This window comes from Polistes fuscatus, unplaced genomic scaffold (assembly GCF_010416935.1).
Source record: "Polistes fuscatus isolate 324 unplaced genomic scaffold, CU_Pfus_HIC Scaffold7, whole genome shotgun sequence".
NCBI classification, from domain to species: Eukaryota; Metazoa; Arthropoda; class Insecta; order Hymenoptera; family Vespidae; genus Polistes; species Polistes fuscatus.
In genome coordinates, this window is record NW_025113151.1 from 120,580 (window position 1) to 138,339 (window position 17,760).

At 32.3% G+C, this 17,760-nt stretch overlaps 1 protein-coding gene and 1 long non-coding RNA gene across 2 annotated transcripts in view; one reads left to right on the forward strand and one right to left on the reverse strand.

The window, feature by feature from the left end:
• Positions 1-550: 550 nt before the first annotated feature.
• LOC122523833 (steroid receptor seven-up, isoforms B/C) overlaps positions 551-17,760 on the forward strand; it is a 66,887-nt gene continuing 49,677 nt past the window's right edge. Inside the window, exon 1 of the mRNA XM_043645736.1 lies at positions 551-2,370. Within this exon, the coding sequence (XP_043501671.1) occupies positions 1,989-2,370 (382 nt within the window). The 5' untranslated portion in view covers positions 551-1,988. The remainder of the gene's footprint in view (positions 2,371-17,760) is intronic.
• Positions 5,698-6,609, reverse strand: LOC122524419. The gene is made up of 2 exons (XR_006305538.1): positions 6,449-6,609; positions 5,698-5,757 (listed from the first exon to the last, which is right to left on the reverse strand). It is a non-coding gene; the product is annotated as an uncharacterized LOC122524419 (long non-coding RNA).

Sequence of the window (17,760 nt, forward strand, 5' to 3'; positions counted from 1 at the left end):
TCGACCCCACCTTCGGTAGCCATGGCAACCCGTAAAATCCGCGAGAAAGCCGCGAGGCTTCGGGGTGGTGGGGGCCAGGTCGATGTCAGGGGTCGTCTTAGTCGGCAGTCGGTCTCTGGTCGGCCCCAAGAATAGTCGTCGTATCGAGGCGGTAGTCGAGTATCACCTCTCTGTTCTCTCCTCCTCCTCCACCACCTCCTACTACTACTACTACACACTACTACTTTCTTTACTCTATTGTATACTACTACTACTACCTACCTATCTACTACTACTACACTACTACACTACCGTGTTGGTCTCTTCTCATCAAACACACGTAGTAGCAACGTGTGTTCCCAAGGATTCTGTGCGCGCGCGCATCTATTGCTATCTCTCTCTCTCTCTCTCTCTCTCTCTTTCTCTTTCTTTCTTTTTTATCTTTTTGTCTATACCCTGTGTTCTTTATTTTATTCTTTTCTCTATTTCTATTATTTCTTCTTCTTCTTCTTTCCCTATATTCACCACTACTATTTTATTATTATATACAGATAGTACTATTATTACCAATACTATTACTATTGCTGTTGTGTTGTTCTTCTTTATCCTTATTGAACACATTAGGTGTCCCTTTCCAATCCATCTTTCCTATCAATCTTATTCTCTTTCTCTTTCCCTTTTTTTCTTCTCTCTCTCTCTCTCTCTCTCTCTCTTTCCCGCGCGCGTGCCTACCCGTTTTACCGTCAGGCGACCGCATACGCTCCGACGAGGACGACGTGCCGCCCGTAGTCTCCGGACCCGACGATCCGTCGTCGAGTTTAACGCGCGCGCGCTTTTTCGGTTAGTTTCGGTAAACCTAAAATAAGAAGAGGAAGAAGAAGAAAAAGAAGAAGAAGAAGAAGAGACAACCTGGTGCCCCTTTAGTGTGGCACGAGACCCCCCATTCCTCTTCTCCTCTTACCCTAACCCCCCCAATTGTGGTGACAAGAAAACAACGTTTTTTTTTCGGTGTGTCCTTATTTTTAATATAAATATTAATTGAAGAGAGAGGGAGAGAGAGAGAGAGAGAAATAAGGAAAAATAAAAAGAGTGCGAAGTTAGTTCGAAATAATAAAATCGATCGGTTGTCCGATATCATCCCGTTTCCGACGCGTGTTCTTCTTTAAAGGTTGGTTGGGGTGGGTGGGGGTGGGTTTTATTTCCCCCCCTTAAGAAGAAGAAGAAGAAGAAGAATAGTGACCAAGTGCGTTAGTTCGAATTGAATCAGATCGAGATATATATATATTATATTGTTTTGTTTATTTAAATGATATTTCGCGCGATGTCAACGGGACGTTCGTCGATGACAATTAACATCAGAAGAAGAGGGATCTTTCGTATAATTTATTGGACTCTCTAAAGTTATATTACAAAGGATCATCGTGTTGGAGAACGATATTGGTTTTTACTAGTTCGGTTAACAAATTACCGGTGATCATTAAGTGTGTCCTGGATTATCGTTCTACCTTAAACTGATAGTTGTTAAATAAGAATAAAACAAAAAAAAAAAACATATTTAAGTGTGATAATATAATAATATCAAAACTAAATAAGAGATAATAAAAGAGAGAGCACAGTTGACATCAGCGAAGTAAGTGAAGTCAGGCAAGTAAGTCGAATCAGTCGCGTTGTCATTCGGTGGGAGTGTAATATAGTAATAAGTGCACATAGAAGAAAAAGACACGTACCTTGAGAGAAGCGAGAGACTCCTCGCGATCGGCGCGAGTCGAGTCGATTCGGCGGAGGGCTCGGTGGTGGCGTACGAAGAGGAGGAAGGAGCCGTCAGGGTGGTTCGAGGGGGGACAGGAGGCGCGGACGCCCTGGCGACTGCCGGGGTGGTTTACCCGGCCGCGACGGCGACGTTGTTCCCCGGCCGGGTGCCGGCAGGACACCATCACCACCACCACCACCACACCGAGTTCACCAGCACGTTGGAGCTGGGGTTCCCGGCGCGCGGCACCACCGCCTCAATGGCGCTGGTAGCCCCGCCGCCCTCCTGGGCATCGCGGGACCCTGGAAATAGTCTTGGGACCGGTGGTGGGCCCTCACCGGCTACGGCACCGGCTGCTGCCACGGCCGGCGGCGGCGGACCACTTCAGGTTGGCCCGCCGCCGCCCATGCCTCCTACCACGCATTTAACACCCTCGGCTACGCCCGAAGATATCACGTGCCTCGTACCAACCGGTGCTGTTTTAACACCTAGAGATCCTTTACCACCTAGCACGACACCCGGAAGTCAAGCCAACAGTTCCCAATCCGGTAGCTCGCAAACCGACAAGTCACCTAACATCGAGTGCGTTGTTTGCGGGGATAAAAGCAGTGGGAAGCATTACGGACAATTCACCTGCGAGGGTAAGTCTGTTTATTCGATCAACTGCTAAACGAGGATAAATCAGGATTTATCGTCCTACTGATATATTCCATTACCTTTTCTGTTGTTCTTCCACCCTTATCCTCGGAGATTTCTCAAACTATCTTTATCAGGATTTATATACTCTCAATCTTATTCCCACGATCTTTTGATTTAGGATAATTATCGGACGTTGTTACTCCTACACGTACGAACTATCTGGAATTTTTGTCCTATCACCAAACACGGTTCTTACTTCTTGATTTATTTCAATCCAACTCATTAACATTCACGAGTATCATTCTATCCCTTTTGATTTTTTTCTCTCTCTAACCTAAGAACAAAGTCAATGTATATATCCTAACTATCTTTACTCACTTACTCATACTCGTATTACATTCTTCAAAGAATAGAATGAAGAAGGAACGTTCAGGTATAGCAACACCACCGAGTATGCGGTTTTAAGGGGGCAAAGATATAGCGTAAGGCAAGGAGTAAACCGCGGACGTTCCTAATGACGTTTATTACCGCGAGAATTATTTTAATGAACGCGCGGAGGGAGCTAGGTGAGAGGAGGAGTCCTCTCGGCAAATCATTCCTTTTTCTTTTTTTTTATTATCTTTTTCTTCTTTCAAAATAAAAATAGACGGATGGCGGTGGACTTTAAAAAAGAATTAAGATCGAGCTGCGAGATATACGTTGCTGCAGTTAATTGCACTCTCTCGATGTAGTCCAAATGTGAAAGAAAGAGATAGAAATATATATATATATATATATGTAGAAAGAGTGAGTGAGAGAGTGAGAGAGAGAAAACGTTTCGTTTCGTTTCGTTTCGTCGGTGAACGTTCAAAGTGCGCGCAAGTGCGGAACGCGTGTTTCGCGATAGAGGTCGAAACTGTCGAGCGATTAAACCGCAATGGGGACACACACACGACACATTCCACTAGAATACTATACCATCGATAATTGCCGACCATTTACAACCTGTAAAACGTGATACCATATCCCACCTGCTACGGTTTCACTCCGATTCCGAACTTCGGACACGTGTTAGGTTTCCGTTCAATTATATTTGTCAAAAAGTCTAAATCAAATTGCGAGTACAAAATGATTTTCGATATCTTGTCAATCGGATATCGTACTATAGGATAATTCGTATCTTTAATTATAAATTATATTTGATCTCTTTTTCGATAATATTATATCCTATCTCATTTGTATGTAATTTAACATGAATTTTTACTTTTTACACGTGAAAACAATTAGTTACGACGACAATTGTTTCAACGATTAAGTATTTGCTAATTTCCAATCATATCTTTTCACCTGTTATAATTCAACTCGAACTCACGCTTGATATTTACGTGGGAATGAAGTGTCTCGTATAATCCATTCTAAAAAAAAAATATGAAATTTAGAATCCTTTAGAAATCACATCGAACGTGAATCAAATCCTTGAATCACTTCAATCATTAGGTATCTCATTTAAAAATAATATTCAAACGTTTAATCTCCGATTGAAAAAAATAATTAGATATTAAGACAAATAATATTTCTAATATTTAATAATCACGTTGGGAGAAAAATATATTTATTATTATTATTTCCAGTGTCATATAGAAATAATTGCATTTATATCAAATAAAACATTGCGTTTCTGTCATAGACAATGTAAATTCTACGAGTAGTTCTACAAGTTAGAAGATATTACACCCGTAAGGTCTTTTAGTTTTTCTTGTTTTTGGTTTTATCAGTTGATCTCTGTTTTCTGAAAAAGAAAATAAATAAAAAGAGCCGACGGTCGCGTGGCCACCCCGCGGAAAGCGTCGCGAAGATACTACGAGATATCCTAATGAACCCGCGTTTCTCGGCTAATTACTCGCCCTTAAAACGGGCTCCTTGCTGATCTTCACAGTGCGATGAACCTTTTGAACGCTCGGGGACCGGTCGTTGAGCTTCTTCATTTTTCTTATTCTTTCTCCCTTTTTTTCTTTTTCTGTCTTTTTTTCTTTTCATTCTTTACATTCATTTTATCATAGATTTCATACTTGCAACGATTTGATCTATTCAAACACGATATTGAACTAATTATAATAAATAAACGGACGACAAAAAACACTTACACTTCTCGTCGACCCTCTTAATCCAAATTTTTACATACTATTCTTATTAAACAATTAGAAAATTAATCATTTTTATCGTATTTTTATATAAAATGAACGTTTAATCCAAACTATTACGATTTCGATGTGTATCGAATGATTATTTCTATTAATATTTCATTATTTTGATTAAAAAATAAAAGGACAAATAATTTTTCGAATAAAGAAACGTAGGAAACAATTGACAAGTCTTTACTCAACGCGAATTGCATTCGTTGGACGCATATATGCGCTCATATCACTCGAAGGATTAAACAATACGTGATTCGAATTTAATTCGATAATCGAGTAGGTACGAGATATTCTATTGAAACAAAATGTTAAACAAACGTGTACGATGTAATATTAAACCAACAACAAAGATACAAAGTGAAAATATGTGTTTAAAACATTTGTTTAATATCATTGATAAATGATTTGAAAATTATTTCGGATTGATTGATTAAGTATAAAGTCGTGATTTTTAATTAATGAGAAGAAAATTATTGACCTATCCGTATCAAAAGAAAAACAAAGTATTTTTTGTTTGTTTGATGTAACTCGTTGGACGCATATATGCGCTCATATCACTCGAAGGATTAAACAATACGTGATTCGAATTTAATTCGATAATTGAGTAGGTACGAGATATTCTATTGAAACAAAATGTTAAACAAACGTGTACGATGTAATATTAAACCAACAACAAAGATACAAAGTGAAAATATTTGTGCGTTTATAATATATTTTTAATATCATTGATAAATGATTTGAAAATTATTTCGGATTGATTGATTAAGTGTAAAGTCGTGATTTATTAATTAATGAGAAGAAAATTATTGACCTATCCGTATCAAAAGAAAAACAAAGTATTTTTTGTTTGTTTGATGTAATTTTTAATATTATTTCCACAACCCTCCTCGATGTGTTCCAATTACGATAGAGACACTGATGTTTACCGTTATTAGGGTGAAATCTCTCTCTCTCTCTCTTTCTCTCACTATGTTGGTGATATACTCAACGTCGTAATAACGTGCTCGATCTGACGATAATTTCTATTCACGGCGACCCTAATTGCCTGGAAAACGGCGACACGACCCTCGTCGTCGTCTGCTAGTCCCAGTGACACGTCGAACTATCGGTGCTTTCTCTTCTTCTTCTTTTTTTTATTCCTTTTATTTTTTTTTCGGAATATCTTTTTTTCGTCGAAATGATGGTATAAATCGTTCTTCGTGATTTCGAATGTTTCTATGAATAAAAAAACAAAGGGTTGTCAAGGTTGTCTTTTACGAGACTTTTGTAAAAGGGATAATATTTATTATTAATCATGTCAGTAATTGTTTTCGAGACAATACACGATTTTTTAATATTATAATCATTAATTTTAGAAATAATAAAGTATCGAAATTTATTTGCAATAATCTCTGTAATATTTTAATTATTATTTAATGACGATACAACATATAGAAATAAATTGAATATTTTGTCGTATAACGATATCAATCTTTAAAATATAACTGTCATACTTAAAGTAACAATCTATAAAATTATAAATAAAATTAAATAAAATATTTAATATTTAATAAAAAAAGAAAATTTGACGATAGAATTTAATCTTAAACCCCTCCCAAAATATCGTTAAAAATAAAATCAAATAAATAATAAATATAAGAACGTAAACGTGTGAATAATACTTATAAAAATAATTGTATCTACTTCAACAAACAACAAAAATGACATACAAACACAATAAAACGCACGAACATTAGATTCACCTTAATAAAAATGGTTACAGTAAGTGAAAAACGAAGAAAAGAAAGCAACCATCAGAATGAATCGTGTAAATCGTCAACCAACACGTGCAAATGTAACAACACAATAACCTATACGTAACGTGGGTAATATTTAAACGTGTGTTAGTGTATAGAAACGGTGTTACCGTTTGTACTTTTGCAAAAGCACGGTGTCCGACGGTTTCCTCGTCATTATTTCTCTCATCCTATGGGTGCCATATGTGAATCATGATCATCTAGCACACGCGTAGTGTGCCACCCTATTTTGCCGATAACCCAGCAGAGCCAGCAGCCAGCAGTCAGCATCAGTAACAGTAGCAGCAGCAATCGAGTACCGCATCACGAGAACGTCCTGACAAATTGACGATAATTCGCGGCCGTTTGACATCGCTTGACATCAAAATCAATCCGTCGACGTAATATAGTGATCGCCGACAATCAGGGCGATTACCGCAATGAACGTTCTCCAATGCGGAACATCCCCCCCTCCCCATCACCATTCCATGCCTTTTTTTTTCTTTTTATTCTCTTTCTTTGGTGCATACTCGGTGCAATTCGTTAGTCCCTTTGATTTTCAATCAAATCATTTTACATTGAAATTTTACTCGTGTATCGTTAAGTTTCTTTCTTCTATTTGTACATTCTGGTTACTTTTCTAGTTACTTACCCAACGTTTCTTTTGAGTTCATTTTTTTTGGTAGATGTGTGTGGAACGATTGGGTGGGGAAATGTTACGAAGAAAATTAAAGTGATATCATGCTATTTATTAATTAGTATAAGAAAGAATTGTGCATACCAAGTGCAATTTGTGATACCTTTGATTTTTAATCAAATCATTTTACATTGAAATTTTACTCGTGTATCGTTGCGTTTCTTCATTCCATTCGTACATTCTCGTTACTTTTCTAGTTACTTACTCAACGTTTCTTTTGAGTTCATTTTTTTTGGTAGATGTGTGTGGAACGATTGAGGTGGGGAAATGTTACGAAGAAAATTAAACTGTGATATCATGCTAACTATTTATTAATTAGTATAAGAAAGAGTTGTGCATACTAAGTGGAGTTGTGTTATTCTCTTTGATTTTCAATCAAATCATTTTACATTGAAATCTTACTCGTGTATCGTTGTGTTTCGTTCTTTCATTCGTACATTCTAGTTACTTTTCTAGTTACTTACCCAACGTTTCTTTTGGGTTCATTTTTTTTGGTAGATGTGTGTGGAACGATTAGGGGAGTAAAAGTGTTACAAAGAAAATTAAACTGATAACGTGCTAACTATTTATTAGTTAGTATAGAAAGAATTGTGCATTCTAAGTGGAGTTGTGTTATTCCCTTTGATTTTCAATCAAATCATTTTACATTGAAATTTCATTCGTGTATCGTTGTGTTTCTTCCTTCCATTCGTATATTCTCGTTACTTTTCGTTCGATTTGTTGTTTTTAATATTTCAACGTTTCTTTTGGGTTCATTATTTTTGGTAGATGTGTGTAGAACAATTGGGGAGGGGGAAAATGTTGCGAATAAAATTAAACTGTGATATCATGCTAACTATGTATTAATTAGTATAAGAAAGAATTGTGCATACTAAGTGCAATTCGTTATACTTTTGATTTTCAATCAAATCATCTTACATTGAAATTTTGTGTATCGTCGTACTTTTTCTTCCCATTCGTACATTCTAGTTACTTTTCTAGTTACTTACCCAATGTTTCTTTTGGGTTCATTTTTTTTGGTAGATGTGTGTGGAACGATTGGGGTGGGGGAAAATGTTACGAATAAAATTAAACTGTGATATCATGCTAACTATGTATTAGTTAGTATAAGAAAGAATTGTGCATACTAAGTGGAGTTGTGTTATTCCCTTTGATTTTCAATCAAATCATTTTACATTGAAATTTTACTCGTGTATCGTTGTGTTTCTTCATCCCATTCGTACATTCTCGTTACTTTTCGTTTGATTTGTTGTTTTTAATATTTCAACGTTTCTTTTGGGTTCATTTTCTTTTGGTAGATCTGTGTAGAACAATTGGGGAGGGGGAAAATGTTGCGAATAAATTTAAACTGTGATATCATGCTATGTATTAGTACGCTATCACTATGTATTAGTTAGTATAAGAAAGAATTGTGCATACTAAGTGCAATCGTTATACTTTTGATTTTCAATCAAATCATTTTACATTGAAATTTTGTGTATCGTCGTACTTTTTCTTCCCATTCGTACATTCTAGTTACTTTTCTAGTTACTTACCCAATGTTTCTTTTGGGTTCATTTTTTTTGGTAGATGTGTGTGGAACGATTGGGGGAGTAAAAATGTTACGAATAAAATTAAACTGGTATCATGCTAACTATTTATTAGTTAGTATAAGAAAGAATTGTGCATACTAAGTGGAGTTGTGTTATTCCCTTTGATTTTCAATCAAATCATTTTACATTGAAATTTTACTCGTGTACCGTTGTGTTTCTTCCTCCCATTCGTATATTCTCGTTACTTTTCGTTCAATTTGTTTCTCTAAATACTTCAATGTTCCTTTTGGATTGATTTTCTTCATTTTTTTTTTAATAGATTAGTGTGGATTAAATATGACGTTGATCGTCGTTATCATTATTTGTATATGAATAAGATTAACGTGATTTTTATTCTTTACTGTAAAAAATACAATTGATATATCGCGCTTGTCATAAATATTTATTATATATAATTAACGAGAGAAAGTACTTCAACGTTGCTTAGATTTTTTCGATTTAAATTGTAGCGAATATAACCGAACATAAATAATCCTAGTCATTATTTTTCATTAGGTCTACCAGTATCGTTATTTAACTTTTGTTAAATAGAAATTCTGTGTGTGTTGTATGGAAAATAAATGTAATAATACGAAATAGTTGATTCTATTTTCAATACTCCATTTGAATGTATAAACACCTGACACCTGAATGTTGCGCAAGCTTTTAGACATTTATATTTGTAAATAAAAAAAAAGAAAAAATATATTATTAAATGTAAAGAAACGAACGAACGAGTAAAACGTTCGTCTCGCGATTTGGATTATTTCAAGATAAAAATAAAAATCATATTTTCATTGAAACTTTCTATATCTCACTTTGAAATGTAAGTTACGAGTTAACGAAAAAAAGAAGAATAAGAAGAAGAAGAAGAAGAAAAGAAGAAAAAAAAAAGATAGGAAGGAAGGTTTCGTTTCTTTCGCTATTTCACGGAAGACGTTTCACGAGGATGACAGAGATGAGGTGTAATTAAAGTCCCGTAGTAGTTGGATCATTACACTGGCTTGCCAATAAATTACGACTTTTACGAGGAGTTCAATTCGCAAGGCCGAATGATCTTTCTCGTCGTTTCTGATACCCACACAGATACACACAAACACATCAAATATCACATATTCGCAAATATTTCAACGAAATAAGACAATTTAAAATTAAACAACAAAAAAAAAGTAAATAAATAAATCCTGGACCTTCCCTCTGCACTTCCCCCCTTTCACCCACTTTTCTGTCTCTCCCCTGTTCTCTCCTCCCCCTCCCTCGACCACGAGGAAAAATATTTCGAATAAAATATACGAAAATGGGATGAGATTACGAAAATACGATTGGAAGGTTTTTTTTTTTCTTTCTTTTTTCGTCAAAGGTTTTTGCAGGGAAATCTCAAAAAAAAATATCAGAAAAAAAATCACGAAGGAAGTTTTTTAGTTTCATTTCGTTTCGTTTCGTTTCGTTTAGTTTCGATATCAGACGCGTTAAAGCTCGCAAGAGATATCAGGATCGTTATGTACGAAGATGGCGTCTGTAAATCGTCAGTTTTACGATCCGATCTGTAAAACCGGCCGACGATTCGACGGGCTTGAGTTTACAGTTCTTTTTCATTTCTCCTTTCATTTTCTTTTCATTCTCTCATTCGTAATTTGGTAGCCATAGAAGAAATTTCTTCTCACTTTACACGTATCACGATGCAGTTGCGTTTATTTTTTTCTTTTTTTTAATATTTCTTTCAAACCTTTTCATTTTTTCTTATCATTTCTTTCCCACCCCCCTCCCCTTAACCCCATCCCCATCCACATAATCCTCCTTCGTTTCGTCTCCTTTTTTTTTATTTATTTATTCTCAATTATTCGTTTTATTCCAAAAATTACGAAAAATTAGTTAACAACGATTAAAATGATTTGAAGTTCAAAATAAATGAACGTTACAAAATGGTTGCTATTGAATGAATAAATATTCCATCCAACACACAACCCCACTAGGGTGGGGTAGGCCCCACATCGTTTCCTTGTCCTCCCCCCCCTTCCTTTTAATTGTTTAAACAAATATTTATTATTATAAAAGAGGAACGATTAGGATGATACGGTGTTGGCATAAAGGATATATCATATTAATGTTTAAATAAGAAGGGACGAAAGGAACGAACGGTTACTTCAAAATAAAAACAAGTAAAGTGCAAAGGGAGGAGGGGAGGGGGTTGAGAAAGTAAAAAAGAGAGAGAGAGAGAGAGAGAGAACAGGAAGGGGGGAGGGGGAGGGTCAGGAAGCATTTACGCGTTCCCTTGACGCGAAAATATTTTGATCGATGATCCTAGCAAAAAAAAAACAATAAAAAAAGGACAAAAAGATAGAAAGAAAATTTGAGTGGCTCTTAGTACGGGGACCCGGAACCGGCCCGGTCCGTAAACCGGACAACACAACAGGACAAGTAAGTAAGCCCTTTTTCGAAGGGTTACTATGAAAGGTCGTCAGATCAGGGCGTCGATGAGATGGCCTTTTTTTTTTTTCTTTTCTTTTCTTTTCTTTTCTTTTACCTCGTATAAAAGCATGGGAAAAATCCGGCCCAAAAACTGAAACTGGTCTTTGGTCAAACCACCATGGATAATACGAAGAACACAGTGAGAAGACACCCTTTCGGCCCTTTAATGTTCTTCATTCTTCTCTCTCTCTCTCTCTCTCTCTCTCTTCCTTCTTCTTTATTTTTTTTTTTTTAAAGAATATTAGCTAAACGAAACAACGGGTTAGAAAAACCGGAGGCGTTAACGGACTTCTCGGAACAAGCATTTTCCTTTTTTCATTTCTATATGTAAGGTTTATTATTATTATTATTATTATTATTTAATAATATTATTATCTTTTATTTAAACGATCAAAGTAAGAAATATTTTATTTTCTCCAATATAAATTATTTCTAATTAATTTCTTCTATTCAATTAATCATTACAATAATCATCAGGTTTTTTATTATTATTATTATTATTATTATTATTATTATATTTTAATAATATTATTATCTTTTATTTAAACGATCAAAGTAAGAAATATTTTATTTTCTCCAATATAAATTATTTCTAATTAATTTCTTCTATTCAATTAATCATTATACAATAATCATCATTCAGTTAATAATGTTAATTTTTTTTTTTATTGTTAAATAATACAATCCTTTTATTTTCCAATATAAATTATTTCCCGTTACACTATTTTCTATACAATTAATTATCATTGTTATTATCAATAAGATCAATAAGATCGGAATAACGTTTTCAATTCTTACCCTGTCAAACTTCCCTGCGACACATTTATTAATAATTTTATTTTTGAACGTGATAAACAACTAATTGATTGTTATTATCATTGTTATAATAATAATAAAAGAACAATAAGAAACTAATTCGATATTATTTTATTATTATTTCCAGTTATACTATTACATTGAATTTAATCGGTTACACATTGTTATTATCATTGTTATAATAATATTTAAAAAAAGAAAAAAAACTAATTCGATAAATTATTTCCAGTTATACTATTACATTGAATTTAATCAGTTACACGCAATTATTTATAAAAATTAAATAATTAATAAAATATTCCGTATAAACGTAACACAAATAGTGATAGTGTGTTAGGAATAGAATAGAAGTCAGTTAAAAGGGTCACGATCGCATAAATCGAAATCCTTGGATTTAAGATCATTCGTCCCTTAGAATCCCAACGTAGGAATGAGTAAGACAGAGAGAAATAACAAGGGTTTTCTCTCTCGCACACACACATACACACACATACACAGTGTGTTTCACTGTCTTTCTCTTATAGGAGGATGTCAGGTCTTCCGTTCGAACGCAGGATACGCTTGAGATTAGGTTCGAGAAACGAACATTAATCTGCCGATTACAGGAGCCCGGGTTCCTCCCATTCGAAGTACCCACGACTCGAACAAGGTTCTTCGTCTTTGGTTATTGCACGATACTCGTTTCCTTCCGCGAACGAGACCTTAACCCTCTGTCCTATTATCTCTTTCTATCCTTTTTTTTTTTTCCTATTTCTCTATGTTTTATTCCTTCCTATCTATATATATTTCTACTAAAATTACTCTCATTTCATTCTGGTCACCCGTTATTACGTCAATTCAATTATTTTATCTTCATTCACCAAATGACTTTTATCATTTTGATTTGAGAAATAAATAAAAAGGAAAGTTATCTGTTTTTTTTTTATTTTTCAAGTATTTTTCTCATAGATTATTTTCATTTATGGTCATATTTTGTTTCTATTAACATTTGTTTTTTACATCTGAATTGTTTTGGTTCGTCAAAAGATAGATCATTATTTTTCTTTTCTTTTAGATTAGTTTTTGTTAGAATTATTTTGTTATATAATTCATATCATTTTATATAGGAAAATTTAGGATGATTTTTAATATCATTTTTGTTTATCCAATAATTCTACAATTTTTGTTAAAAATATTTTTTATTGTGGATACGTTCGAACAGATATTTTTTTTTTCTTTTCCTTTAGGACGGCGTGAGTTATTAAAATCGTTAGAAAAAAATCTTGACTGGAGGTTAGATCAATCATTCCAGCACCCTTTTCCATGATAATTAACGTTCTCACATAAATGATCCAAGAAAAGATCCATAGATCACTGAAGACCGACTGACTACCTGTTGTATTATTTTTTTCGACAGACGGAGCCACCGAAAATTATACGAACAAAAATACCGTGTAATTAAACCCCATGAAAAATTTGGATTATCTCAACTTTTGTCTGTATAATATATTCCAGAGGATTTTCAACTTTTTAGGGTTGAGTAAGGGTTATGTCAGAGTTCAAAAATCGAATAAATTCAATAGTAAATGTTATAACGATGTACGATGAGTTTTGTATAGATTTTTCGATTGCAAAATAAATCGGTTTGGCAAAGGAATGGTTCATACGTGTCAGAAAGAGACAACAAATCTGATAAATTCAATAGTAAAATTATAGGACGATGTATGCTGAATTTTACGTTGATTTTTCGATTGCAAAGTAAATCGGTTTGATAAACTAGTGGAACGTACGTATGAGATAGAAATAAAAAATCGGTTAAATAAGTTAACAAAACGGGTGAATATTAAATAATGAATGATAAGACGATGTATCCTGAATTTTGTGTAAATTTTTTGATTGCAAAATAAATCGGTTTGACAAACTAGTGGAACGTACATGTCAGATAGAGACGAAAAATCGGATAAAATAAATAGCAAATACTAAGTCGATACATGACACGTTTTGTGTAGATTTTTCGATTGCAAAATAAATCGGTTTGACAAACTAGTGGAACGTACATGTCAGATAAAGACAAAAAATCGGATAAAATAAGTTAAAAAATCGGATAAAATAAATAGCAAATATTAAGTCGATACATGACGAGTTTCGTGTAGATTTTTGGATTGCAAAATAAATCGTTTTGACAAACTAATGGAACGTACATGTCAGATAGAGACGAAAAATCGGATAAAATAAGTTAAAAAATCGGATGAAATAAATAGCAAATACTAAGTTGATACATGACACGTTTTGTGTAGATTTTTTGATTGCAAAATAAATCGGTTTGACAAACTAGTGGAATGTACATGTCAGATAGAGACGAAAAATCGGATAAAATAAGTTAAAAAATCGGATAAAATAAATAGCAAAATTATAAGACCATGTATGATGAATTTTGCGTTGATTTTTTGATTACAAAGTAAATCGGTTTGATAAACTAGTGGAACGTACGTGTCAGATAGAGACGAAAATTCGGATAAAATAAGTTAAAAAATCGGATAAAATAAATAGCAAATACTAAGTCGATACGTGACGAGTTTTGTGTAGATTTTTAGACTACAAAATAAATCGGTTTGATAAACTAGTGGAACGTACATGTCGGATACAGACGAAAAATCGGATAAAATAAGTTAAAAAATCGGATGAAATAAATAGCAAATACTAAGTCGATACATGACGAGTTTCGTGTAGATTTTTAGATTACAAAATAAATCGGTTTGACAAACGAGTGATGATTGGTACGTTTTCAAAAGATACAAAAGATCGGTAAAATATTGTAATAAAAATCGGATGAATACTCGATGGTAAATGATAAAACGATGTATGGTGAATTTTTGCGTAGATATTTCGATTGCAAAATTGATTTGTCAAAACTAATGGTAAAGTACGTTTCGGATTGATAGAAAAAAATCGGTTGATCTTTCTCTCAAGAGATTCTATTTTTGATCTCCTTTCTCTTTCTATCTTATGGTTGGTCTGTTATTCGACAACAATGCGCGGCATTGTTTCACACGGTGCAGCAACACGGCAACGTGTTATTATCCTGTCCCTAACCGTTCCACCCACTCATTTTCGAGGGCACCGACTTTCGGCGCGCGGACACAGGTGTGCCGATCGGCCGATCTTGTCGTCGAGAATATATCGTTCTTCTTTATAATATTATTATTATTTTTTTTTCTCTCTCTCTTCCTTTTACTCAGGATTCCTTTTACTCTTTTTAAATATTTCATCGATTTCAAAAGAAAACTCGTTCATGATAATACCGATTTTTGCGATCTTTGCGATCAATTTCTTTTACATATTTTTATTTATAAAACAATTCATATGTTTTTTAATGATTTTTATAATAACAATTGATCGTTCTTTGTTGTTGTTATTTTAAAAATATTTTATTATATAATCATTGCTTAAAATTAAATTATTTTTTATTCATTTTTATCAATCAGATAAAAATAACAAATCTTAGGAAGTTCAATTAATTTTCTACAAATTATTTTCCATTAATATATTATTTATTATAATTTATCCAATCAATTGAAACATTCTTTTGTATATTTTGTTTAAACGAAACTTAAGATATATATATATATATAATACAACAAATTATTAATGATATTCCATTAATCAATGTGTTCTAACATTTCTAACATGACATAACAAAATTCGTATTCGAAGATATTACATAAATAATTGAAAAAAATATTAATATTATCTACTTATTAATTTATTATTTCATTATATGTAATCATTTTTATTCCGTGGTATTATTAATAGAAAGTGGAGCATTAAAATGAGGACACTAATGCAATTCTATTGCTTGTTATCTTCCACGATAATATATTGTTAGATAAAAGTTATAAACGTTCTAAAGGATGTGGTATAAGTATAGCATTAGAGAAAACAAGTTTTTCACGATTACGAAATCTATTACATGCAAGTATCGATCACTATGGGCAATTGGTTTGATCGGTAAACTCGTTTCAATAATTGTAACACGGAAGATATTTGTTATATATTATAAATTACGGAAATATAACAGAGACAAGGAAAAAAGAAGGAAAATAAATGTATAAAAACAAAAAGAAAAATATATGTGGAACAAGAAAAAGAAGAAAACGATGTTAATATTTGAGAGGAAAGGGGTGGGGGGAGGCGGTTGGGTGGTTTGCAGTGAGGTGCAATAAAACCGGTTTGTTTTAAAGTTAAATATGTAGATAAACTCGTGCTTCTGTTTTATTTACAATTGTCTTTGGTATATTTATATGTAAACGTTTATTTTCATTATTCCACAAACAAAATATAATGCAAATATATATATATTTATATTTTTATTGCAAACAATTGTTATGTGATATTTGCAACGAGTGTATTATGAAAATTAATTTATTTTTAAATATCGTTTTATTGGTATAATTATCGATAAACACGTACACGTGGAATTATTTGCAAGAAAAACAGTATTATATAATATTAATTATAAAATAATAATAATAATAATAATAATAATAATAATAATAATAATTTTAAATAACGATGATCAAAAGTGAATGAATTTTTCTTTCTTTCTCGTATTATTATTTAATCGCACTTTTCTGTCGTCATTTATTTATTTATTTATTTATTTATTTATTCATTTATTAACATTATATATACCTTATACACATTCTACATTCTAAGTTTCAATGATTTATTTTTGGAATTCACGTTTTTATATGCATAAACGTATAATATGCAAATTTACAGAATATATAAATATGTATTTATTATTTTTTAAATCAATGTACTTTTATTTCCCCATAGCCGTGAGACTTTTAATTCTTCTTCTTTTTTTTCTTTTTTTTTTTTCGTTACATTATCCATTGTTATTCCAAAGTACGTAATACGAAAGTGTAAATAAGTGTATGAATAATACGTGAAATTACAAATGTGTAGGTGCACGTGTGTTGCTTGCTTACGTGTTTGTGTACGTGCGTGTGAGTTAATGAAAATAAAACAATAGGAACGTACCGAATGAATTTTTTTTACAATCCGATTTCGTATTATATTATCATTTAATGTTATTTAAAAATGCTGATTCTCTATCATGCATTTTAAATGAAATCATTCAAATTACGATTTTCTATAAGTGTTTTTACCGTCCACGTGGTATATTCGTCTATCGGTTGCATTTTTTAAATGAAACGTAACACGTGGCACGTGGGAAAATGTTCACGATTTTATTAAACGAGCATGTTCGCTTTAACGATGACCATATTCTTAATACATAATAATTAACATATTGTTTCCTTTTTTTATCTCCTTGTTTTTCTTTTTTCTTTCTTTCATTTGTAAGAAAAAAAGAAACTCTCGTCAAAGTAACTTCAATTAAAACAAGAATTAAATAAATAATATTCAAAATAATCTTGCAAACAATTTAACATTGAATTAATTCGATAGAATATACAAAAAAAAAATGAATACATTAGATCGAATTGTGCATAAATCAAATGACGATTCAGTTTCGAATCAATGTTAATATACTCAAATAATTTAAATGAATATAAAATTGTCGATTAAAAATATTTGTAATAATTTTATGCCAAAAAAGAAACACATTATTAATAATTATTATTTAAGTCATAAAATAATTCATAAAAATTATTATTTAAATAATATATTAATATATAAATTTATTTATTTATTTATTAATATATATTATATATAATATAATAATATATTATAATATATTATTTAATTATATATATATAATTATTTAATTAATAAATAAATTAATAAAATAATAAAAAAATATTAATAATATATGTATAATTTAATTGAATAATATATATATATAATTTTTTTTGTTTTTGTTATTCTTTTTTTAAATAATTGG